Source organism: Brassica napus, chromosome C6 (assembly GCF_020379485.1).
Source record: "Brassica napus cultivar Da-Ae chromosome C6, Da-Ae, whole genome shotgun sequence".
Lineage (NCBI taxonomy): Eukaryota > Viridiplantae > Streptophyta > Magnoliopsida > Brassicales > Brassicaceae > Brassica > Brassica napus.
The window spans coordinates 27,609,109-27,636,534 of NC_063449.1; the positions used below are offsets into that span (position 1 = coordinate 27,609,109).

General features: G+C 30.7%; 3 protein-coding genes and 1 long non-coding RNA gene across 15 annotated transcripts; 1 reads left to right on the top strand and 3 right to left on the bottom strand.

Annotated features, from left to right (window-relative positions):
- Positions 1-2,160: 2,160 nt before the first annotated feature.
- On the bottom strand, positions 2,161-4,608 carry LOC125589044. The gene is made up of 2 exons (XR_007325235.1): positions 2,535-4,608; positions 2,161-2,456 (listed from the first exon to the last, which is right to left on the bottom strand). It is a non-coding gene; the product is annotated as an uncharacterized LOC125589044 (long non-coding RNA).
- Positions 4,609-4,763: 155 nt separating this feature from the next.
- Positions 4,764-9,942, top strand: LOC106432121 (axial regulator YABBY 1). 12 transcript variants are annotated; one of them, XM_022705065.2, is made up of 13 exons: positions 4,764-5,152; positions 5,273-5,434; positions 5,524-5,656; positions 6,206-6,254; positions 6,377-6,452; positions 7,021-7,098; positions 7,310-7,367; positions 7,956-8,590; positions 8,688-8,795; positions 8,986-9,049; positions 9,212-9,282; positions 9,402-9,561; positions 9,662-9,942. In XM_022705065.2, the coding sequence occupies exons 1-8, from the start codon at positions 5,039-5,041 to the stop codon at positions 7,967-7,969; spliced, it is 684 nt and encodes a 227-aa protein (XP_022560786.1). In that variant the 5' UTR covers positions 4,764-5,038; the 3' UTR covers positions 7,970-8,590; positions 8,688-8,795; positions 8,986-9,049; positions 9,212-9,282; positions 9,402-9,561; positions 9,662-9,942. The 12 variants fall into 12 exon arrangements, with proteins under 12 accessions (XP_022560786.1, XP_048617158.1, XP_022560784.1 ...); XM_048761201.1 differs by having other exon boundaries at positions 9,227-9,282; XM_022705063.2 differs by having other exon boundaries at positions 7,956-8,615; positions 9,402-9,942.
- Positions 9,943-10,176: 234 nt separating this feature from the next.
- LOC106432122 (autophagy-related protein 8e) lies at positions 10,177-11,640 on the bottom strand. The gene is made up of 5 exons (XM_013872961.3): positions 11,497-11,640; positions 11,366-11,421; positions 11,219-11,274; positions 10,674-10,726; positions 10,177-10,579 (listed from the first exon to the last, which is right to left on the bottom strand). The coding sequence occupies exons 2-5, from the start codon at positions 11,403-11,405 to the stop codon at positions 10,360-10,362; spliced, it is 369 nt and encodes a 122-aa protein (XP_013728415.1). The 5' UTR covers positions 11,406-11,421; positions 11,497-11,640; the 3' UTR covers positions 10,177-10,359.
- Positions 11,641-26,600: 14,960 nt separating this feature from the next.
- Positions 26,601-27,365, bottom strand: LOC106432096 (glutathione S-transferase T3-like). The gene has a single exon (XM_013872933.2). It carries the CDS (start codon positions 27,363-27,365, stop codon positions 26,601-26,603), a length of 765 nt encoding a protein of 254 aa, XP_013728387.2.
- Positions 27,366-27,426: the final 61 nt, after the last annotated feature.

Consider the following 27,426-nt stretch of genomic DNA (forward strand, 5'->3'; position numbering starts at 1 on the left):
GAAATGATACAAAAGATTTGGTGTTTCTCTTTTAAAATCCTTGTTTGAGTTGTGATCTGGTTGACATGATGTGTCATAAACACAATTCAAATTTGATGTCTAAATATGTGTATAAATTGTAAAGAGTACAAGTAAGAACTTGATACATGTAAATACTATAATTAAACATTGATAACCGGCCAGTTTATTTGAAAATTTTAACTACATTTGTATAAATAGTTTACTCTCCCTTTCACGGAAAGTCTACACTTGGATGATTCCCAATATTCAAATGAGGAAAAATAACAATCATATAATTGACTAAAAGGCTAATGATAACCAATCAATAAAAATGGATCATCATGTTTCGCTCCACATACATACTAAAAGACACAATAATAGTATGAAATTAGTAATTTCATAAAATGGAATAAAAAGGAATTGTATAGAGAAACGAGAAAAAAAAAAAGTAATCGCAGTGGTAATTAAGGAATGACAACAACAGATGAATGACGCGACGCTTAATCACTTCCATGCACACGTCCCTTTCTTTCCCCCACCTCTGCCGCCCCCTTCATTGGGAACTGCGAATTCTATTGTAAACTGTTATTATTAACTTCTCTCATTAATCCCTTTTATTTAAAAGTATTCATTTCTTCGCTTACAAACACACCACATTACATTACAAGTGTACATATACATGTGTGTTCACGTGCAAACCCAACCCAAAGACCCTAAGCTCGTGAATCGTCTACTATATATGCCTGAATCGTCCCTTGTTCATACTATACACCGTACTCTTTAGATCTAAGTTGTGAATACTGATGAAGTGGTTGGTAGTTTAGCGATCATAGCTATATTAATATTGATCAAAGTCAGATTAAAATGTCGAAAAGGTGCTCACGTATTTCAGACATTCGTCCTTTTCTAGAGGAAGGAATGTGCACAATATTTTGTGTGGTCACTGTAAAAAAAATACACATATAAATGTCCGTGAGAAGCTTACCAATTTTTTTTTTTAAAAGAGCTTACCAAATTTTTACTGCGAGTTTAGTTTCGTTTTCACTTAGTATTTTTATATAACTAAAGTTTTGAACAGTAGCTACACAAATGTTAAGTTTTAGTTAGCATATGTTGTTTGTTTAACAAAAAAAGATTAGCATATCAATATGAACTTTTCTCGTGAATCTTTTTTGTCACCGTTAAACAGAGTTGTGGATTTCTTTCATACAGATATATAAATGGAAATTTTATACTAAGCCATAATTTAATGAGTTTTTCTTTAATTGTAAAGCCCAAAATTTGATTGAAACATTAAGGTTGAAAGTGATCCAGATGGTGGAATAATTCCCGTCTTTAAGCGATCCCATCCTTAAACGGTTTTGCCATCAATCTAGTTGACTTCTTGTGACCACAAAGTCACATAGATTAAAGGTACGAGGAATTAATTAGTGTGATGTGATTTTCAGACACGTTTTCTACTAAGCTCGTATGGTCAACCAAATAAGATGTAGACAATTTGGATTTAATATTAACTTCAGCAGTGATGTCAAGATCCGCTGATCAAATATCACACTTTGATTATAAGGTACGAAAACAAAAAATTTTCCGAGTTCATCAAGGTATAAAATACTGACAAAGTAAAACGCTATGCAATGTAATTTTAATTGTACTTTATCACACCATTCACAAAACATTGTATTTATTGAGGTGCCGATCGATAAAAAATTTAGTTGTGTAAAAGTGATGCGGGCCCTTTAAAGTAGGGATGGGCAGAGATCGAATAGTGTAATAATTTTTATTACTTTTGTTTCGTAATTTATGAATATCTGATTTTTATATTTATTTTTCTTCAAAAAAATACAGATATCTGGATATTCTGAAAATTTACAAATAGATATTTCACTAGTAAAAAAAAAACCTATAGCCACGTTTTTTTCGTGGCTATGAACCAAATTTCGTAGCTATATGACGGATAAGCCACAAAATGCTACGAAAACAAAAACGTGGGTATACGATCCTAGCAAATTTCGGCCGTATCAAAATCGTAGCAAAAAAAACCACGATTTTACTATGAAAATTTTCGTAGCAAAATATTCACGATTAAATTCATACCAATCTTGTTACGAAACGGAACATGGGAAATTCATGGGTGTTTCAAAAAAAATTATTTAAAAAAAATTCAGAAAAAAAAACAAAATTAATTTTTGTTTTTAAATTATTATTATTATATATATTACACAAAATACACAAATACACAGATACACACAAATACATCGTCATCTATACGGGTAAAGAGGAATGTCACCGTCGGCTTCAGCACCTCCACCGCCGTAGCTTCCGTGCTTCACCACCATCTCCGTCGCGTTTCCTTCGTCACACCACCAGATCCGGCATGTCTGTTCCGTCACTATACCACCTCCAGCGCGTTTCCTCCGTCACGCCACCACCTCCGACGTGTCTGCTTCTTCTCAGATCTATAAACAAAACAAAGAAAAACAATTAGAAATAGCTTAAGAGATGCAGAGAAAGAGATTAGAAGAGGAGTGAAACACCTTGCTTCTTCACAAACAATGAAGAAATAGGATGAAACACAGAGTCATGAAATCGGCTTGGTCTCTACGACAATGGCGACTAATGCTAATGACGGCAGGTGTGAATGGAGGTAGAGTAGGGATAGACATGGAGATGAATGGAGATTGAGCAAAGGAGATAAGTTGAGATTGATAAGAAGAGGAGAAAAAGAGTAGATGAGGAGCAGAAGATGGAGTACGTGAGGAGAAGAAGGAATAATCTTAGTCAAAAACAAAGAAAGAGGAGATGAGACGATGGAACTTGTGAGGGGGAGAAGGGAAGAAAAAGTTAAAACAAAACCAAATCAATCTGATCCGTTGGATCTAATATTATCAATGGTTAGGAACATAAAATGGTTATCCACACCATTCCAAAATGAACCAATGAGAAATCAGCACTCTATCTCTTTAATAGTTTATTATTAGATTCCATAGTTTAGGATTATATTTATGTTTTTGTTGTTTATGTTTTGATTTCAATAGAATTGCAACTTAGATATATTAGAATTTGGGTTTGATAATTAAAAGTTTAAAGTTGAAAGTTTATATTTATGATTAAAGGTTTGGAGTTAAGAAAATAGGTAATGAGGTATATATTTATTGTATGAGTTTTAAATTTTATAAGATTAAATTGAAAATATAAAATTGAAAAGTTCTGATAGAATTGGGGTTAGGTTTGGGTTAAGGGTAACACAACTTGATTTAATATAATTTATAAAGTTATTTAAGTAGTATTGTGTTATGATATAAGGTTAATTTGGAGTGTTAGGTTTAAGGTTTTGAGTAAATTTGAGAATAAGGTTTTAAAATTTTAGATTAGTAGTTTATGTTTAAGTTTTGGTGTTTGGTGTTTGGATTTTATGATTTGGGTATAAGGTTTAGGGTTATAGTATATGGTTTGGAAAATAATGTTTGAGGTATAAATTTAAGTTTTGGAATTAATTTTTAAAAAATATTAAATTTAATGTTTTGAGGTTATAGTATGAAAATTTTATGATTTTTTTGTTTAACTTTAAAAACATTAGATTTAATGTTTAGATTAGTTATTTAGGATATAAAGATTATACATAGAGTTTAGGGTTTGGGATATAGTATTGAGTTTAGATTTAAAAATTAAGATTAGATTTTTAAAAATATTGAATTTGAATTAAACTTTAAGATTTTAAGGTTATAGTATGAAAAGATTAGATTTTTAAGGTTTATTCTTAGAGTTTATGGGGTTAACACATATTTAGGGTATAGGGTTTCATGTAGCCACAAATTTTTCGTGGCAAAATCGTGGCTATTCTGTAACACCAACGGAAAATTTCGTAGCAAAATCGTATCTGTTCTGTATCCACGAATTATTTGTAGCAAAATCGTAGCTATTATGTTGCCACGTTTACATTCGTAGCGAAAGCGTAGCAAAATTTGCTACGAAATTGATATTGTTCGCTACGAATAGTGTTTCGTAGTAAATAGTGGCAAATTCGTGGTTTTTTCGATTTTGCTACGAAATTTGCGTAGCAAATTCGTAGGTATGGCCATGTTTTTTACTAGTGTTTAGAAATCTTTACAGATATCTCATCTATTATATTCGATACAAATAAATTCAGGAAAAAAACTATACAAGCTTTTTTCAAAAGATATCTGTTACATAATATAAAGTAAAAATTTAGTGAAACTATATGTTCCATAAATTTTAAAATTAATTATTATTTTTTAAAACACAAAATTTTAGAAAATTGTAGTTTTTATAAAGATTGTATACTCCTTTCTTAATTTAATACTTTTATAAGTAATTTTATAAATAAAATTAATAAAACTATACTTTAAAATAATAATTATATAAAATTGTATATTTGAAATTTAATATTTAATTGTAGATATATATCTAGTTGTATAAAGCGGAGCAGAGCGGATACCTGTCTCTAAATTTTTTAATATTTGTAATTTTCTTCGTTTTTAACAGATATTGAGTTTTAGTATTTGCTTTGCTCCGAAGACTTACCGATATTCAGATTTTTTGGATCGAATCATAACAAATAACGAATCAAATCAAATTTAACGGATAAAATGTCCGGCCTAGTTTGAACCAATTTGTAGTGTTTAATTGGTGTGTAATTATTATTATTATTATATATATTATCCTTTACTATTTAATGTATTTAGAATATGTTAAACCAAAACCTTATTAGAAGACAACCTAGAGGCTAGAGTAAGAAGGTTTTGTTTTTGTTTTTACTCTCTCATAGTAATATCTTCTTTTTCCCTCACCGTTCTCTTACCTTGCTCACACCTTTTCTCTCCTTATATCTCCTTTGTGTTATATAATACACAGCAACCCAACAATCAAGAAGATCAGATAATGGTAGGGGTTTTCATTTTCACCTTACCAAGAATCCTCTGATCAGCCAAAATACACATCAATCAATCACATCCCCAAACACTCCAAAAAAGAAGCAGATCTGCTTCCAACTTCAAATCCCTTTTTCTTCTTACAAAAAATGTCTATGTCGTCTATGTCATCTCCTTCCTCAGCTGTTTTTTCAGCAGAGCACCTCTCTCCCTCTGAACATCTTTGCTATGTCCAATGCAACTTCTGCGAAACTATTCTTGCGGTATATAAATAACCACTCTTCTTTACTTTCTTATTTTCTGTTCTTGAACTCCTCCTTTTCCTGATCTATGTATAATTGGGGGCTTCTATTTATCACTGTTTCTCTCTTGTGTGTTTATAGGTTAGCGTTCCTTACACAAGCTTGTTCAAGACCGTAACCGTCCGATGTGGTTGCTGTGCCAATCTTCTTTCGGTGAACATGAGATCGCTTGTCCTCCCAGCGTCTAACCAGATCCAGCTCCAGCTTGGTCCTCAATCTTACTTCACACCCCAAAATATTCTGGTATTTAAAAATGTTTAAATAATTATTCTTATGAATAGCCTCTCTAGTATAGATCAAGCCTCAAGGATATATGTTAAATGTTATTGAAGGAGGAGCTGAGAGAAGCACCATCAAACATGAATATGATGATGATAAATCAACATCCTAATATGAATGACATACCATCTTTCATGGATCTTCATCAAAAACATGAGATTCCTAAAGCACCACCCATTAACCGCCGTAAGAGACTATTTCGTTAGAAAAAAATGATTTGCATATTTATAATTTGGTACTAATTATATGAATCGCCATTAAGACATACATAGATTTTCTTTGGATCTTGTTTCAAACCCTAGCAACTTTGAATATGCATAGAAAAGAGACTATAAATAGATGTTTTTGTATATTTAACATATTCATTGATTAATGACCTTTTGTATGTGTTGATTGTCTATATATACATCTTGGGTGTCTTCAGCGCTTGCAAGAGTAAAATAACTTAAAAGGGGAAATCTAGCTAGAGAGAAAGAATCTATATAAGATATTAAAAGATGGCCTTATCCTAAAAAAAATGATGAAGTGATGATGGGTTAGAGAGAGAAAGAGAAACTGTTTGCGAGAGAGCGAAAAAAAGACAATGTAATTGTAAAGTAGAGTTTTAATGAATGTTTGTCGTGTTTAAAAAAAAAAAAAAAAAATGAATGTTTGTCTCTTCTCTCTTTCTTTCTGTCTGAGTTTTTGTTTTTTCGCTTTGTCTTCGCCGTTGAATTTTGTCTTTGCCATCGCCAGCTCCAGAGAAAAGACAAAGAGTCCCATCCGCATATAACCGATTCATCAAGTGAGTTTTATTTAATTTTTTTACTATTATATATGCATCATTCATTTATATTCGAATCCTGATTGTATATAGCATTAGTATTAAAAACATTAATATAATTCCTTCTCACGTTTTTCTCGTAGGGAGGAGATCCAACGTATCAAAGCTGGTAATCCTGATATAAGCCACAGAGAAGCCTTTAGTGCTGCTGCCAAGAATGTAAGAACCTTAATTTTCTTATCCCAAACACTCATAAACGTACATATTTTCTATATCCATTGGTTAATTAAATAATAACCAAAAGTGTCCAATATCTATTTGTAAATCCATATACAAACACAAGATATAAGTGTATATATATATTTTAATATACAATAAAACACTAGCTTGACAGTAATTCAACGTCTATAATGTTATCATTTAAGGCATACTGGTGGTATATACCTCTCAAGGGGTTTGTTCCTTTTTTTCTAGAGAAATGAAGTCATTGACAATAAACTTTTTTTTTAGAAAGTCATTGACATTAAACTTCAAAACTTAATTTGGCTTAGATTGCAGGCGGAAATTAGGGTTTAATTTTCAATGCCCATACACTCTTGCATGTTTATATTATATATATATGTGTGTGTGTGTGTCAGGTTCTAGAAAAATATATATAGCTGAGATTAGTAGTGTTGTCCCAAAAAAAAAAAAAAAAAAAAAGCTGAGATTAGTAGTAAAGAGTTTTGTCCGGTTATAACACAAGTTGATATGTGTCTTGTACGTATGTTGTTTATGTGTAATGCAGTGGGCCCACTTCCCCCACATACACTTCGGGCTCATGCCAGACAATCAACCCGTGAAGAAAACCAACATGCCCCAACAGGTAAACCCTAATCTGTTCTGACGACATACATTACATCTTACAAATAATGTTACAACTTACAAATATCATAAGTCCTTTCTCAACCAAAAAAAACTTACAAATATCTTAGGAGATCGTATTTTTGTTTTAATGCAAACAGTTTCTCTGTCCGTCAGACGATAAACATAAAGTTTGAATTTATTATGACCATATCTTTAAAATTGGTGTATAGGCGGGTGAGGAGAACATGGGGATGAAAGAAGGGTTCTACGCTCCTGCGGCTAACGTTGGTATGACTCCTTATTAAAGATAAATAAATATAAGCTACAAGTATTTGAGGGTTTTTACCCCAAAAAACAGTATTTGAGGATTTGAAATCCAGTTTGTAGGGTTTAATTATGTTTACCCAAAAGTTGGGTTTATTTTTATTTCTTGAACTTACATATATTATATATGCATGCATGCGTCTTCTTCTATTGTTGTAATCAAATTCTTGCTGATTAATGAGGTTTGTTATGTTAGTTTCGATTTGTACTTGTATGATTATTTAATTAACTTTGCACAATGTATTTACACTCCAAGCAGAATTTGAAAAGTAAGTAGTACCAGTTGTTATTAGTCTTTGATTTAATTAACATCATTGCTGCATTTCAAAAAAAAACTTTAAATAACTTATGCTTAATTATCAATTAATCGAGAGTTTAGTAACCCACAGCGAAGAAAAGTACGTATAAGAATTTGACAAGAAAGCAAATGGTAGACTAATGTGTATGGTTTAGTTTTGTTGGTCCAACTGCTTTACATTTCGAAATTATTATTCGTCTTGTACTCTACTTTCAAGAATTCAAGTTTTGATTCAAGCCTTTTTCGAGATGCAGGAGAGAGACATTAAACAATTACATCAAACAATCATTTCATTAACAAGTTCGAGCCTTACAATCAAACCCCATTCAATACGAAATAACAAAGGTTGGAGATTTGCCTTTATCCAGCAAAAAAACAACAGAAACTAACAGAACAAAGCACACCAAAGAGAGAAGAGCACAGCAAGGAGTCTTTGGTGGAGAGCCAAGAACAACGTTAACTAAGCCCAATAGTCTGCGCAAACACAAAGCTTAAGTGTGTCATTAGGACAAGTGGGTTTAACCGCCGAGTCCTTCTTCGGGGGTCTAGGAGTAGTTGGTGGACATTTTGTGGAAGTTAGAAAGGTGAAGAAAAGAAGATTAAGTGTGAGCAGAAGAGCTGTAACTGCGAGAGTCTTAGACCATGATTATCGGTCGTTTTTAAAGGGGTTCTTATGTGAAATTGGTGATTTAATTAAATCCAAAAAAAAGAAAATTACTTTTTAACAGAAGAAACGTCCCTTAATTAAGGGAAGGAAGAGACGTCGCTTATGGAACACGCGTCAAAGTCTCCTCCTCTCTCTCTCGCTCATCTCTCCTCTCTTTCTTTGCCGGTGTGAAGTCTAAAGAAGAAGACCGGTTCACGAATCCTGATCCTTCGACCTCTAGAGGTAGGTATCATCAATCCTCATCCATGTGAGTTGATTTCGTCTCTCCCTCCTCTGTAATTCTCAGATTTTGAATGATGAATCTGATTCTCTTCTGCAGCGATTGATGCCAAGACCTCTGAGTTTGCATCTGGGCTTCTTGGCTTAAGCTCTCTTTCTCTGGGTTACATCAACTGAGTTTTTTCATAAAACTGTTGCTTCTTCCCAGGTGGGTTTCTGGGTTTGAGCTTTCGATTATCAATCTTTAGTTTCATTATTCAAAGTGTTGTTTTATTCTCACCAATAGCCATTGTTCTGGATTTTGTTCTTCTGGTTGAACACTGTGAAGAAAGTTGAAATTTTTATGATCTGTCTCTGCACTTGCGATTCATCTTCTTCTCTGTTCTTTGATTCTACAGGGAGGGGAGGAAAACAAGAATGGCGTTTGCTAAAATGTTTTTGCTTTTCAGCAAATTTCAGCAGGTGAACTAAATCTCTTTTCGATAATTTTTTTTCTTCTGATTATCCTCTTTGATATGGGTTTTTCGATGTTGGGTACGAAGAAAGTTCGATTCTTGTTCATGATTTAGTCACTACCATATAAAATGCTTCCTGTGTGTTAGCCATGTGTGACTCTGTTTGTAGCTTGCGGCATTGTAGAATCCATGACAACTGCAATATGAAGCTGACATTAACAAGCTTTTTATGTTTACAAGGTTTGTTTTTCTTTGTAATGAGTTTGCTTTTAAACAAGATTTTTATAGTGTTGATTAGTAAGTATTAGCTTACCTGTTTTATTGTCTATATTACTTACACAGATTCTCTGTTTTTATAGCTATAATCGTTTGGGGAGAGATGCTGAGGAGGCTGATGCAGAAGAGATCACTGAGATGGCTGGTAAAGCCACTTTATCTGAGCAACAGAAGCAAGTACAAGAGAACATTCACTACCAACTCCAAAACTTGGAAATTTGAAGATTTGTCATTCTCATTAATGTATGGGATGTTTTTGAAGCATATGAGTTTTGATTATGTCAAGCTTTGGGTTGTGTGTGTTGCCATTGATACATAGCTTTTCTTTGGGAGCATCATTCAGTGGAAGTTACTGATGAGAACCGTGAAGCTGCTCAAGAAGCTAAAGGCAAAGCCATGGAGGCTCTCTCTGAAGGAAACTTCGATGAAGCAATTGAGCATCCTACATCAGCTATCATATACGGGAACAGAGGTGAGTACTAGTTGAGTTTTGTTCTTCTAGTTGAGTCTTTGGTTGATTCTCATGAAGACTTGTAATTTATTTTCTAGCTATATTCAGAATGATGATGATTCTCATGATTTGGTCTTGTTTTTTTTGAGTAAAAAAAAACAACATTTTTTTAAGAACCCCTAAATAAGGAACTACCATTGGAGGGTATGAATCAATGTGTTTCTTAAACAAGGTTTTTAATTACATTTAATTAGTAAAATATTCATTAAGAGACCCAATGGGGTTTGTGGGTTAATCATGCTCTTAGGAGCCATAGAGTTTTTGAGGAATGTTATGGGATACATGTGAAGGAGATGAGAGGGTATGGTTTATATAGAAGAATTTAAAATATACTAAAACATGACAAGCACACAAAATTATTTTATTCAGAAGATAATTATTTAAAATATACTTTAAGATAATAATGCGAATAAAGATAATATTTCAATATTAGTCTATATACATTTTAACAAAGTGCAAGAACATAGAAACGATAAATTATTATTAGAACTATATACACAAATTGAAAGAGGGGAACATCACACTGAGGTTTAGATTGAGGAAGCACCAAATGTGTTCTCGCCACTGTAAGTGATGTAGAGGAAGCCATCTTGGTCTTTCTTCTCCTCGTAGACGCTTGACATAATCTCTCCTGTGGGAGGAAGGACATTGTCTACGAATATGAAGATTGCTTTCTCGGCACTTAGTTTGATTCTCTTCCGAATCACATACACAAATTGTCCAACTGTTAGGTCTGATGGCACAAGGTATCTGCAATATATCAAAATATAAACCATTCAGAAACTCCATTTTTAAAACTACAAATCTTGAAACATAAGAGAATGTTGGTAATAAAAGTCATTACTTCTTCTTGTCAATGTCTGGGATATCACTTTTCTCAGCCTTTTCCACAATCACCTGTAATATAACACACATGATCTCATTCATTGAGTGATCAATACAATGTAAGATAGTAAAGAAACTCCTGAGTCCTGAAGCAGAAACAAAGGGTTTGAAACAAGTATTGGATTCTCAGACAAATATAATGATGTTGTCTGCGTAATCTATCTAGTTCTGATTTTTTTTATCTATCAGCATACGAGAAGAGAAACTTGTAATCAGCAACATACATTAACATGAATGCCACAAAGTCAGAAACTTATGATCAGCAATATACAAAAACATGATCCCATTACTTGAGTGATCTTTATAACGTAACAAATTCGTCAAGCAGAAACCAAGGGTTGAAGCAGTATCGGATTATCAGACAAATCTAATGTTCAGTAACAATTCTTGTCTGAAAGTAATGATCTAGTTCTGATACTTTTTATCTATAAGCAGAAGAAAAGAACAAAAATATGAATGCCACAAAGTCAAAGCATAAGAAACCCTTAAAAGAAGAAACCATACCGGGATTCTGTCAGGGTACTTCTCTAAGATCCTTCCAGCTTCAGCTTTCCTCTTTTCTGCACATAAACATATATATGAACACCAACTCCTCATGTATGTGCTTATAACCTTAAGAGCACAAGATCGAATAAGGAAAGAAAGACTAACCGAAATCGTTGTCCAGCTTAAAGCTGCTGCCTTTATTCATCTTTACTTCTGATAATCTATACGAACAGAAAGATAGATTCTAGAGAAATCGAAAAGAGTATGTAACAGATCAAATCAATTGGAAAACTTACAGAGAGAGGATTGATGGAATGAGAAGAAGAAGATGTTTGATTCTTGCGGAGAAAGTCAGAAACGCAACCTGTTTCTTCTTACTTCTATGATTGGATAATGATTAATAACTACCGTGGACTCTTGCCTATATGTATATATATATTCGCCGACGTGTCGAGTAACTAGACACGTAAGTTTAGCTTGTTCCCCAAACAAAATCATTCGCTTTTAATCAATTTTCATCTTTTTAATTTAAGTATTTTAGAATATTATTACAACTACGTATTTGGTATGATTCAATAGTACCAGATTTGTTTAATTAAATCATACCAAATTAAATTTGATTGTTGTTTTTCTTATACGAAATTTTATTGTTGTTCTTCCTCAGACTTTTCTTTTTGTAGTGGATTGCACGTCTTCATTAGCCTTTTCTCATTCTTTTTCTTACCTCTGCGTCACAATATGTGGTCGCTTAGTAATGTTGACGAAGCGGTCTTGCGTTCTCAAACAAAAAGATAAATGTTGAAAAAAATTAAACCAATCAGTAACTGACAAATGATAAACGTTTCTCACATTATTGAAGAACGTCTGTCTCTTTCCTCTTTATTTTGCTTTTTTCTTTTATTTTAATTGGTTTAATTTCTTGGAAACTCATTAAAAGCTTTACCAATACAGATGGTCTTAGTGCATGATTATCCAATGATCTTTAAGTGGGTTTCTTAATAATTATTTAATATTTTAAATGTACTTAAGCGGGGTTAAGAACACTAGTTAAGAAACTCTTATTTTGATCGGTCCAATGAGAATTTCTTAATTAGGAGTTCTTAAAAAAATAATTTTTTTAATAAAATTTTTATTAAATGAAACATATTAAAAGATAACATTTAAAGCATAGATTTAAAAAAATATAAAAGCAAAGATTAGTACAATAATCGAGAATAATTTGAAAAAAAAATTCAAGCTTGAATGGAAAAATTCTCAAAGGTAATGAATAGAAAAATTCTCAAAGGTTTGATCAAAATGTTGATCAAAATTTTCATCAAGTGATCCCTCAAAAGTGTTTTGAGAAAATGAAACCATGAGATGAAATTTTTTTATAAAACTTGTTTACAAGTCGAGGGAAACTTGTTTATAAACTTGTTTATGAAACTTGTTTTCAAAAAAGAACTTGAGAAGGAACTTAAGAAAAGATGTGTGATGAATGAAGAAGAGTGTTGTGTTGTGAATAAAAGTTTATATAGACAAGACTACAAGAGTTCACAAGACTACAAGAGTTCACATGTTTATATAGAAACAAAGCTTTACAAGTCCTTGACTGATGACTACAAGAGTTAGTACGTAAGTTGAAACTGACCTGAGGACAAAGCATCACAAGACTAGAGACATCACACCTTGAAGGGGTAAAACATTCGAATCTGCTCGGATTTGGCATTGTAAAAGGACTCATGACACCTGGACCTTTCATCCCTGTCCGTGAACCTTCATCTGCAGCTGTCTGGGAGATAACTGATGGTACCACGTTTTCATCCTTGAACCTGCTTGAAGACAGCTGATGAAGCAAATGACTGATTTGTCCACCTCCTCCTCGTGGAGGCTGGTTTGCCATATGGTTCATATTCATGGAGAGGCTTCCAGGTCCGTTTCTTAGCATCTGCTTTTTGACAATGACAGATCACATAAAACTGAGTTCCTTGAGGCTGTGAACACGGTAAGGTAATGTAGGTTCCGGTTTATCTTACCTTGGACCAGTGCAGAGTCTCTGGGTGGTCTTGAGCAGTGAATTGTGAATTAGAGTTACTTCTCTTGTTTCCTGAAAATCGATTGCTCATGATTGAGCCTGAAACCTCACTTCTTGGTACAAGCAGTTGTCTCCCATCAAGATGATTCCCCCCACCGCTGCATTGTCTTTCAACTAATAGAAAGATAAAATCTAGATTTTTTTTTTGATCAAAAGATAAAATCTAGATAAGCAACATCACATTGCAGTAGTAGTAGTAGTAGCTAGAGAGAGGTAATAAAGAAGAACAAGTCATATAAAAAAGCATCACAAACTCATATGTCAAATTCACTTCCAATGTCCCAACTAATCCATCAGAGACATTATGGTTGGACAGAGAAGGACATAAAGAGTGTGTGTGTTTCACTTCACATACCAGAGCTCAATCAACCCACATGCTAACACAAAAGAAAAAAATAACAATGTTCATGTTTTATAAAATAAACAAATTATAAAATAAACAAAACAATGTACACTCATGTCTTGTTTCACTTGTAGATATTCTAATTTTCTATTTAGGAGATCTAATGGACGAAAAGTTTCCAATTATAGAAACTAATGCACATGATCTTCTTCTACACACTAAAATCATAGTGAATCGAAGCTCGATGAAATAATCGAACAAGAGCTTATCTTGTTCTTTTTGGTAGTGGTCAGCCATGGAAGTGGAAGCTAAAGTTTCAGTCTTGGAAGTGGAAGCTAAAGTTTCAGTCTTGGATCCTAGGAAGTCATGGAACAAGAGCTTATCTTGTTCTTTTTGGCAGAGGTGAGAATCCACATCAGTAATACGATCGTCATGGTACCGGTGGCGCAGCCAAACCCACCAAACTCGGACCGTTCGTCGTCGTACTGACGAGCTTCGCTCTCGGTGTCCTCGTCAGTGCTGGGTGTCGATCCTTCTTCTCACGGAGAATACGAAGGAGACGTCGACTCAACCGAGAGAGTCGTCGTCCATCGTCTGTATCGATCCTTTGTGACGAGTAAACGAGAAGACGCGAAACGGCGACAAAAGAAAAGAAAAAAAAAATTCTGTGGAGCTGACGCGTGGTTCAAAACTCACTCTTAAAATCGGTGACCAAAGTGCCCCATTAAAGATTGATAACTGCCATTTAATTTTCCTTGGATTTAATTAAATCATCATTTTCCCTTAAGGACCCCTTTAAAAACCACCGATAATCAACGGTTACAAATGAGTGGATTTCTCAAAAATTAATAAAATATTAATAATTAATTATGCAATTAAATTTTACTTTTTTTCAACATGTACACCACTAAGATATTGCCATGTGTTACAAAGTTTCTTATCATTATTTGTTGAGTACCTCGGCAACGAATCGATTCTGAAAGAACATGCGTCTCTTTCCTACCTTTTTAGTTTTTTTATGGACCAGATCAAGTTGTAAATGGGCCTGTGGTTAGTTTACTATAAGCATACTACAATAGGCCATGCCCAATATACTATGTACTTACATAATATAACTCCCTCGCGAATATATTCTTTGGAATTTTTGACGTTTGTAACGCGTGTGGATTCAAAAAAAAAAAAAAAGAAAAGAATTGATACAAAATCATAAAATCCTTTTGCGCTTTCGTTTATATTCGTGGCTATTCATTCATTTGGATGATTTAGAAATAAACAAGTTTGGAAAACAGCATCTAGTTGTCTTGTCTACCGATAGAGATATTAATAGACGTGATTAGTTTATTCGACAAATGAGAAATGGAATTGAGATTAAGGAGTGTATTATAGGAACTCTTCGTCATTACCAAATGATTAGAGGGAGAATGTGTGTAATAATGCATCCTACAATTTTATATGTCAACTAACCCTAGGTTTTAGCAATAATAATTAAGTTTTTCGTTACGTATTAATCGATGATCATCTTGTGCTGTTGTTGTTGGTCGATGCTTAACAAAAGAGACCATTATTGTAGCTCTGTTTTTTTTTCGGGGTGAAATTGTAGCTCTGTATTTGTTATATTTTCTGTCATAAACACATAAATACAAGAGAACATAATAACATCGATATGAATACGTATGCCCTGTACTCTTATTGATTCACCAATCATATTTCATTTCGAAAATTATAAAAAAATTAAGAAAATTGTATAATTAATTTCCATTATTAAAATGCAAAAGTGATGTATAATAATGACTCACCGCAGATATATAAATTTATAAGGTTGCAAAGAAAAAAAAATTAGGAGAAGAAAAAGATATTATATATATACATATCTGAAAATCTACGCAACTGGCACGTTAGCGGTGTCCCTTCTCTAGCTAGTCATCACCCCTAAATATTGAATGATCAAGTTGGTAATCTGTATCCTAAAACTATGAGCATAATTATTGGAAGATTCTTAGGAGTGATATTCTTATCGGAATATAAAAACCCGTTTTTTAATTTTTAACTAAAAAAACTAAGAGCTGTTTCTTAAAAAAGAGACTGCTCTTAGTTTTTTTAGTTAAAAGTTAAGAGTCGGGTTCTTATATTCCGATAAGAACTCCACCTTAAAAACCCTCCGGTAATTATGTTCTAACAAAAAGACACGAACAAATATTTTAATGCGATTCACATTTTGTTTTGATACAGAGTTACAATAGTGGTGGAAACTCACGTGGAGGTTTGTGGTTTGTCTTGGGAAATAAACCACGTCTCTCGTAACGACAATGCTCTCAATAGTAAGGCCCTTTCTTAAAAAAAAAAAAAAAAAGAAGAAGACAATGCTCAATAATAAATTTTCTGTTTTTTTTTTCTGGTTCGAGATATAAATGTACGGTTAATTCAAAACTGATACACAAAAATAACATAATAACTATGTCCTAGGATAAGACATGTGCCTTGTGCAGGGTGAGTTTATTTGTATATATTATCGATAGTTTTTTTATATATTTGATCATTTATTTATATATATAAAATATTTTTTGTTGTAATTATATAATTTCTTTCCGATGGATCGGATCAATTTTTATTAAAAATAATAGAACAAAACTATAATTAATACATCATGGGTTGATCGGATTGGACATTAAACAAATTATGACATAAAAACTTTATTTTTTCCATCGAACACATTCTTGAAAAAATGAACAGTATTGTTTTCACAGTTGAATTATTTTGACTTTTATCTTCCATATGGTTTTGAAAGCTTTCAAATCAACAATCGAATTGATACATGTCATTTTAATGTTTTTAATCCTATACTTAAGGAAAAATTACATTTTTGTAATTTAAAGTCGTTCTAAAAAATTCAAAATATAACATATAAGAAAAAATCTAACATATAAAAAAAATATAACATATAAGGTGTCCTCATTTTTGTATTTTAAAGTCGTTTTAAAAAAAAAATATAACATATAAGGTTTCCTCATTTTTGTAATTTAAAGTCATTTTAAAAAATTCAAAATATATCATATAAGAAAAAATCTAATTTTTTTATTGTATGGTTAATGTGATTGTTTATTTTTTTAATAATATAAAATTAAACAAAATGAAAAAGAATGCAAAAATTGTTATCAAATCTTTATTATTCATAATCATTAATTGCAATATATATGTAAATCATATTTGGTAATTTCGTAGCTTTTATTTAGGGAAAGAATACACACTTTTTATATTTTAGGTTAATATAATGTTCTCTAGTGGACATTAAAAAAATTATGACATAAAAACCTTATTTTTTTCCTCAAACACATTCTTGAAAAAGTGAACAGTATTGTTTTCACAGTTGAATTATTTTGACTTTTATCTTACATATGGTTTTGAAAGCTTTCAAATCAACCATCGAACTGATACATGTCATTTTAATGTTTTTAGTCGTATACTTAAGGAAAACTTACATTTTTGTAATTTAAAGTCATTTTAAAAAATTCAAAATATAACATATAAGAAAAAATCTATCATATAAGAAAAATATAACATATAAGGTGTCCTCATTTTTGTATTTTAAAACCGTTTTTAAAAAAATATAAAATATAAGGTTTCTTCATTTTTGTAATTTAAAGTCATTTTAAAAAATTCAAAATATAACATATAAGAAAAAATCTAATTTTTTTATTATATGGTTAATGTGATCGTTTATTTTTTTTAATAATATAAAATTAAACAAAACTGAAGATGGATGCCAAAATTGTTATCAAATCTTTATTATTCATAATCATTAATTGTCATATATATGTAAATCATATTAGGTTATTCTGTAACTTTTATTTAAGGAAAGAATACACACTTCTTATATTTTAGGTTAATATAATGTTCTCTAGTGGACATTAAACAAATTATGACATAAAAACCTTATTTTTTTCCATCGAACATATTCTTGAAAAAAATGAACAGTATTGTTTCCACAGTTAAGTTATTTTGACTTTTATCTTCCATATGGTTTTGAAAGCTTTCAAATCAACCATCGAATTGATACATGTCATTTTAATGTTTTTAGTCATATACTTAAGAAAAACTTACAATTTTGTAATTTAAAGTTGTTTTAAAAAAATTCAAAATATCACATATAAGAAAATTCTAACATATAAGAAAAATATAACATATAAGGTGTCCTCATTTTTGTATTTTAAAGTCGTTTAAAAAAAATATATATAACATATAAGGTTTCTACATTTTTGTAATTTAAAGTCATTTTAAAAAATTCAAAATATAACATATAAGAAAAAATCTAATTTTTTTATTATATGGTTAATGTGATTGTTTAATTTTTTTAATAATATAAATTTAAACAAAAATGAAGAAGGATGCAAAAATTGTTATCAAATCTTTATTATTCATAATCATTAATTGTCATATATATATAAATCATATTAGGTAATTTCGTAGCTTTTATTTAAGGAAATAATACACACTTTCTATATTTTAGGTTAATATAATGTTCTTTAGTGTTATACAATTATGGAATAATGTGACACCATTAGATTAAACTATACTTTATATTAGACTAGATTTGGGCCCGTGCGTTGCAACGAGCTTTATTTGATATTTTAATTTAATAAAAAATATTAAAAACTCATTTTATTATTTTTAAAAAATTATTTTTAAATATGTTATGTGAAATTTATTTTATAGTTAAGAACTCGTTTTCACACATAAGTTTCAGTTAATATTTGTTAGAGCTAGAAAAAATATCCAAACGTAAAAATTTAAACCGGATCCAACCCAAAATAATAATTATAATGAAATAAAAAAGAATTTAGAAGTTAAATAAGGCGAAAAAGCAATGACAACATTATACATTTTCTTATGTACTAATTTAATGTTTTATTAAACTTATCTGATGTTAAATAATTTTCTTGATTCATTATTTATTAATTATATATTTTCATAATAACATTTTAATTTAAATGAATTATAAACTCCTGAATATCAAACATGTGTTTGATTTTCGTATAACCAAACACATAAATATCAATCACGACAATATCCTAAGTTTTGATTTTTGTTAATTTAATAGATTTAACATCATACTTGTCATCAAATTCTTTTTTATAAATACTATTAAGTAGGTATGTTTACTTTTGTTAGGATTTTTTCAAAAATAAAAAAAATATATTTTATAAATCTCATTTTTATTTAAAACTAAATAAAGAAAAACTATCAAATACTTTTTTATATTTTTGTTTAAGATTATAGAAAAGGAAAATTATTATCATATAAACTTTTACAATTATCTTCTGTTTAAAATTTCAGAAAAAAATTTTATTGTTATCAAATAATTATTTCTAGTTCATATTAAATAATTTTAAATTATAATTTTTACGGTTCATATCAATACTATTTTACACTTCATTTTTAATTAAAAAATTTTTAGTATCATGTTCATCATCAAATTTTCTATACTATCAAATAACTTCTTACAATTCTCTTATGGTTAGGAATTAAAAAATATGATACAAATCTCTTTTGTTTATGATATTCTTTTTAAAGGAAAAGAATTATCAAAAAAATTTTTTACAGTTTTAGGGTGTTAGAAAAGAAAATTAAAATTAAATAATCTTTTATAATTATTTTTTTCTAGGATTTAGAAAATAAAAATACAATCAAATAATTATTTCCAGCAAATATTAACTATTTTTAAAAGTTGTTGTTTTCAAAAATTCGTTTTCTCAATATCACTAATATTTTTAATTAAATATTTTCAGTATCATATTATTTTCAAAAATCATTTTCTCAATATCACTAATATTTTTAATTAAATATTTTCAGTATCATATTTATCATTAAATTTTAAAAGTAAAAATTACTTTTACAATTTTACAATTCTATTTGGTCATGATTTAAAAGGAAAAAAATCTTATTTGGTTAAGATTAAAAGAGGAAAAAGTTATTTTTCAAATTTCTTTTATTTAGGATTTTAGGAAAAAAAATTATTTTCACATAATGATAGAATTTTAGTAATACATACACAATTTGTTTTTTGTACAAAAGTCACAATCATATCGGGTAAAAATTTTGAAGTTATTTTTGATTTATAATTTTTTAACACAAAATTATCTATTAAAAAGAAAAATTAGATATTTATAAAAAATAAATTACTTTTAATTTTTTTAAAAAGGAAAATTCCAACTATAATTTGTTCTTGTTTTTTAAGATTTTAATACAACTAATATATTTTCAATAAAAAAATTATGTTTAGTTAATTATATATTGTGTCTTATACATACAAACATATATTCCTCATATTTACACATACTTATGTACGATAAAAACATCATAATTGAAGAAAACTTGTGTTAGCATCATAAGATGTAATAAGGATGATAAAAAAATTGATTTGTTTAAGGAAATTAAAAGAAAATACTCAGATAATATTATATTGTCAATACTATTTTTTGAGAAAATAATATGAGGAACCTTAAACCTAATTATAGATGTGAAAATAATATTTATTTTGGTATATATTTTTGTAGCGTACATTTATCGGTTAAAAAAGAAAGTTAGTTATTTATATGAAAATAATAAGAGTACTTTTACATTTTTTTACTTCGGTTTTAAAAAAGAAATATCACTTATTTTATAGTTAGTTTTTCTGTTTGATTTTTATTAAATAATTTCTTGTACTTGCAGGATTTTATAATTCATTTTTATTTAAATTTTTTTTAAAAAAATTAATATTTTCTCTTATAATATCTTTCTTTAGTATCTTTAAAGATGAAAAATATACAAAATATTTTAAAAAGAAAAAAATACTTTCAAATAGCTTTTTACAATTATTCTTTGTTTATAGAATTTTCAAAAATTAAATTTACTATCAAATATTTTTAAAATATTATAAAAAGAGCCATACAAATATAATTGTAAAAGACTATGTAATAGTAATTTTCCTTTTCTTAACTCCTAAAAAGAATAATAAACTATATTTTTGTAATAATTTTTCTTTTCTAGTGTCCAAAAAAATGTAATAATAATTTTCTTTTTTCTTAATTTTTTTAAATCCTAATAAAAGAGAATTGTAACATATTTTTGACACATGTCATAATCTTAATAAATTAATTGACACATGTCGCGATCATGTTAATTAGCAACTTTGAAGAACCAAGCTTTATATAATAAACTATCAAATATTTTTAAAATATTATAAAAAGAGGCATACAAATATAATTGTAAAAGGCTATGTAATAGTAATTTTCCTTTTCTTAACTCCTAAAAAGAATAATAAACTATATATTTGTAATAATTCTCCTTTTCTGGTGTCCAAAAAAATGTAATAATAATTTTCTTTTTCTAAATCTTTTTAAATCCTAATAAAAGAGAATTGTAACATATTTTTGACACATGTCATAATCTTAATAAATTAATTGACACATGTCGCGATCATGTTAATTAGCAACTTTGAAAAATCAAGCTTTATATAATAAGAACTTACAAAGATCAAGAAATCTAGTTATTTCTTCAAAAATGTGAAACCTAAAAAAAGAACACGCCGATGAAAAAGAACATGCAGAAAAAACTCACATAATATGAGAATAAACCGAATATGAGAGATTTAAATCATATATATAGATGTGAATAATTGTATTTCTTTTGGTTTATGGGTTTTAAACAGAAAATTAACTACTTAGATAGGAAAATTGATTATTTGAATAATTATTCTAGATTTTTTGTTTGTTTTGGAATTGAAGAAAGGAAAACAACTTTTAACACTCTTTTACAATTTTCCTATGTTTAAGATTTTAGAAAAGAACAATTTCTATCAAATAATGTTTTACATTTATCTTTTATTTATTATTTTACAAAAGGAAAATAAGTATTTGATAAATTATTCTAAAAATCCTTTTTGTTTAGAATTTTGAAAAAGAAATATGTCTAGAAAAAATTACTTTAAATAATTTTCAAAATTACTTCTTTTTTAAAAAAAAATCGATTTTATTATCTTATCTTATATGTTTTATTAATCATGAGATATTTTAAAAATGTCAGAATTTTCAAAGGAAATTACTATCAAATAATAATTTATAATTATCTTTTCTTTATGATTTAAAAAGGGAAAATTAGTATTAAATATATTATTTTAAAATAAGTTTTTGTATAGGAGTTTTAAAAGGAAATTTTCTAGAATAATACTATTAAATAATTTAAAAATTACCTTTTTACTATTAAATAACCTTTTTAAAATTCGTTTTTTATCATCTTAGTATAATTTTCTAAAATGGAAATTTACTATTAAGTAGTATTTATAATTACTTTTAATAATAAGTTTTTGTGTATGAGTTTTAAAAGGTTTTTTTTCTAGAATAATACTATTAAATAATTTTAAAATTACCTTTTTGCTATTAAATATATATTTTTTAAAGTCTGTGTTTATTATCTTAGTATATATTTTTAAAAAGGAAATTTACTATTAAATAGTATTTATAATTACTTTTAATTAAACACATGTCACAATCTTGATAATATAAAAAGAGCCATATAAAAAGAGCCATACATTTCTTGATAGTTTATTTTATATAATAAACTATCAAATATTTTTAAAATATTATAAAAAGAGCCATACAAATATAATTGTAAAAGGTTATGTAATAGTAATTTTTTTTTCTTAACTCCTAAAAAGAATAATAAACTATATTTTTGTAATAGTTCTCTTTTTCTAGTGTCTAAAAAAATGTAATAATAATTTTCTTTTTCTAAATCTTTTTAAATTAGCAAATTTGAAGAACCAAGCTTTATATAATAAGATGTTCTAGAATTCTTTGAAATGAAATTTAGAAGGCATTTAGAGTGCCACATAGGATTTGAGATTTTTTTTTAATTAATACAAAATTAAAGTTCTAATTTTTCAAATGCTTCTCAATTAATATAGGGGATACTTTACATTCGCGATACACAAGCTACCAGGAATTTCAGTATTGTCTTGGAAATCCAGCTGCAGATCTCCTTAATTATTTGATTTTCATTTACCCCACTTGTTTTTAATCATTCCTGTATATATATTCATGTATATGATCACTTCAATACTTATTAATAGTAATGTTATTTATATTTCAAGTTACAAAATAAAATGTTATTTATATTTTGTTGTGTGCTATGGTTGTATCATGTTTTTTTCCTTGTTATGGAATAAACAAATGTTAGCGTGATCGATGATATATCATCGAGGTGCTTCTACTTATTCTTGCTCACCTCTCTCCTTTTCCTCTGTTCTCTCTCTATGATCTTTTACAGAGGAAAAGTTGTAGAGAAGGAATCCATCTCATCGCCACGATGATTTGAAGATCTTTTTCTTTTTCTTCTTTTCTTCTTTAAAATCTTTCACATGGGAAATAGGATGAGATGAATCTTCTTGTCCTCGCCGGTGGTGTTCTGAATTTTGACTCCGGCGTCGCATCTGTCCCTCCGATAGTCGTCCGGCCTCTGCCTCCGGTGCTCTCCCTTTCTGTTGGTGATGAGCATCCGGCTTCCGACTCCGCATCACATCTTTCAATCGTGAGTGCTCGAGTTGTGTCACGTTTCGTTGTAGTGTATGGTGGCCTGAGTTTGGATGAAATCACGATTTCATTTGATTGACGTTCTTCGAAGCTCAGGCGGTTAAGTGGTGGATCATGAATCTCCTATACCTCCAATACAGTCGTTGGAGGTGGTTTTCAGTGGTCGTGGTTAATTCCCGGTGTTTTTCCGATGGTCAAGTGATTTGAATGGTCCGGTGACGATTTTATATCGTTAACTTCCGGTGAAGGCTCGTGATTCCGGTGTGATTCCGGTGGAAGTCCCGGCGGCAGTTTCGGTGAAGTTGGTGGCGTGTCCAGTCCACGCGTCTCCTTTCTGTGTGTTTCGTGTTTCAAGCGGTTGAGAATGAGTCCTTTTCATTCTTTTTTTTGGGCTTGTATATGTTGTTTGGGTCCCGTCTTTTGGTCTTTTATGTATCACATGTGTCTTTGTTGGTTTTTTTAGGTCTTTAATAAAATGAGAAAAAAAAAATATATCGTCGAGGTGCTTCACTACCACGAACTTTCTTAGAAATTGTGAACAACATATCGGGACCGTGCGATTGAATTGATTTATGTTGGCAAGAACATATAATTGTTTTATAATTAAAAACAAGTTTGGTTTCCAATATGTTGTTTAGTGTCCCTTAATAATAATACCTTATGCCTAATGTAAGAAGTTTATTACGTTTATGTTTCGTACGTTCATCGATTATATAATATTCTAGCTGTATTATTAACGATCGGCAATATAGACATAATAATTAACGACTCACTATTTAAATTTAGATTTAAGATTTTGAGCATAGCATTCTCATTTTCAAAACATGCATTCGTCATAAGTGAAACGAGTGGGCATAAAGTCCCAATGAAAATACATGAAGGAAGCTCCTGAAACTTAGAGATTTGGCCTATGAGTTTGTTAGAATTGATATCAGGGATGGTAGGACTACTTACTTCTGGTTTGACAATTGGCTTGGAATTGGGAAATTGATTAATATTACAGGAGCGGTTGGCGCCACATATTTGGGTATATCACGCCATGCCAAAGTCAGTGATGCAGCGACGGGCAATACGTGGAACATTCGAGGACGTAGGAGTCGGCGGTACCGAGAGCTTTATGACCAGATCTTAGCTGCGGCTCCTCCCTCCCCTGGTACAGGTAGCGATATTATATTATGGAAGCATGGGGTTGATGATTACAGGACCACGTATTCAGCAGCCAGGACTTGGGATCAACTACGAGAGAGGAGAAGTAACGTTGAGTGGTGTAAAGTGGTATGGTTCGCACAGGGGGTTCCTAGATTCTCCTTCATAACATGGCTGTCAATAAGGAACAGGTTATCAACGGGAGATCGTATGCGAACATGGGGTATTATTCAGGTTTGTGGCTTTTGTGGAGAGAGAAATGAAACAAGAGATCACATGTTCTTCGCCTGCCCATACTCTTACACGATATGGGAATCTCTGGCTAGACCACTTGTTGGACGGAACATCAACCCAGATTGGGAATGGACTGTCAATCGGCTACGTACTATGGGAGGAAAAAGCCTTGACTCAATCCTCGCAAGAATGCTTTTCCAAACAACCGTGTACTACATCTGGAAGGAAAGAAATTCAAGGCGTCATCAGCAACGAGGGATCCAGACTGAACAATTAAGAAGATTCATAGACAAGGCAGTTCGAAACCGCATCTGCTCTTTGCGATACACTCATGGCCACAAATTGGAAGGGTTGCTAAGAAGATGGTTTCAAGTTACTCTTTAGTATTCGATTTGTTTCTCGTATGCACCTTAGACATTTAACAACTTTTAATCGTTTGTAAAAATTTCAAATTGTTGATCAATAAATTTCAAATTTCATCAAAAAAAAAAAATATTTCGAGTTTTTAAATCACGAGTTAAAGTAATCCACCACCGTCTTAGAGCATGAGCATTGGTGAACCCCCTATTGGGGTTCACCCAAATTTTTTAATATTTTTTGGTGGGGCCATAAATAGTTATGAACCTGTATTTGTTGTTTTCTGCATTATTGAATCCGAAGAAGGAGTTCATAGGAATAAAATAATAATATAAATTAAAAAAAAATTAGAAATAATTCAGAATACATGAATAAAATATTAAAATATATTATAAAATTTTGAAATTTTTTTATTCAATACATTAAGAGTAGATTACATAAATAGAGAAATTCAAAAACATACAAAGCTTATTCATCTTCATCACCAAACTTTTGCCAAATATTTTCCACTAAATCAGCTTTCAATCGAGCATGCTTCTCTAAATCTCGAACTTCTCTGCGGATGCCTAACATATCACCGACATGAATACTATCTCTGCTTCTCACCCTTGAACTTCTGCTGGACTCTCCTGACTCAAACTCAGATGTATTAATTTGAGCGTATCCGTGTCGTTCGTTCTCTACTATCATATTGTGCAATACGACACAAGTTTTCATTATCTTTCCTATCTGTGCCTTGTCCCATTGTAGAGCTGGGTTTCTTTTCTATATGGTATGTTTATCTTTTTTAGAATTTTTTTTTTGATTTTAAAGTTATAGTTCTTTTTTTTTTCATAAACAAAAGGGATTATAATTTTTTTTTAATAGAATTCATTTTTTTTTCTTTTCTATATGGTAAATGACATTGTTGCCTCATAAAAACAAAAGAAAAGTTCGTATTTTACCTCTATGGATTGGTTTTTGACAAGTAGAGGTGGTGATGTCTATGCAATCGTGGTGAACCCCCGTGGTGATGGATGAGAAGTGTATCAGAGCAAGTGGTGATGGTTGATGAGTGTATCAAAGCAAGTGATGAGTGTGTCAAAGCAAGTGTATCAACGAAGTTTACAAGTTTAGAAGTTTTGGTTTTCAAGTTTATAACTATTGTGAAACACTTCGATGCACAAAAATAATAGAAAGACATAGTTTATATATATAGAGATACATGAGTCAAGTTGCTCGGGTACATACACCCGTGAGTTGAAAAGGCAAGTCGTGGGGACATACACCCGTGACTTGAAAACACATCCTGTGGGTACATACACCCATATTAACCGAAGGTCCTAAAACGAGTGTAGAAACATACAAAATACTACACTCTCCCGTGATTCAATCTGACATAATACTACTACAACCATCAACCTTACCCGTGACTTGATATGATACATAAAGAAACCGAGACCTACAACCACGTCCACACGCATCCTCCTCCTTGAACCCGTGACCTACAAAGAAAAACGGATACATATCAATAATCTAGATACCAAAACATATACAAACATTATCAATATACATAAACCAAAACATATTCAAACAATGTGAAAATACAACAGCTAAAACATAAAGCACAAGAGAGTGAAACAAGAGAAATCAAACGATTAACCAACTGATAAATGCACAAAAAAGCTTCCACTCACCACTTTAAAGCATTTCTGAAATGAGTTTGTTTTTTAGAGCTCTTTCTTGATCAGAAAGAGTTTCTGCATTTTTTCCTAGCAACCTATCTAGGAGTTTGTGTTTGGATAAGTTATTCTTTGCCTCTAAAATGCTCTCTATCTGATCAAACGCTGGTTCATTGAAGTGTTTCTTGCGTTTTGCTGCTTTGGAAGCCTTCACACCGGGAGGCCTAACATCTTCCTCGCCACCCACCTCCTCCGCATGTTCCTTCCTCTTCTCCTTTGCACCATCTCGTGTCGAAGTGTGGGATCTCCATTTTTGATCAAACCGAAGCTCCCTCCAACAATGTTCAAGAGTGAACTTGGCATTGTAGTCATTAAAGAAGATGTCATGAGCCGCCTTCATGACATCATTCTCAGTTTGTCCACTGGCTTGCTTCTTCAAAGCAGCTTCGTGACATCCCACGAACTTGCAAACCTGTTCATTAACCCTACCCCACCTCTGCTTACATTGACTCCACTCCCTAGGAACGGAGCCAATGAGCAGAGGGCTTGCATTCACACACTCCTCTATGCGCTTCCAAAATGAGCAAGCCTTTTGCTCATTACTCACGATTGGATCATTGCTGGTGTTCAACCAAGCACTGATCAGCACCACATCTTCTTTGGTTGTCCACTTCCGCCTTTCCGCAGGTTTTGGAGCCTCAGAACAACCAATATCTATTGGTTGACTGCTCTGGGAGGCAAGGAGGTTAACGAACCCGTGAGAGTTAAGGGAAATTGGTTCCATTTAGTTTTAGATAGAAGTTTTAAAAGTTTGGTGTGTTTTGAAATGTGGATCATGCCTATGT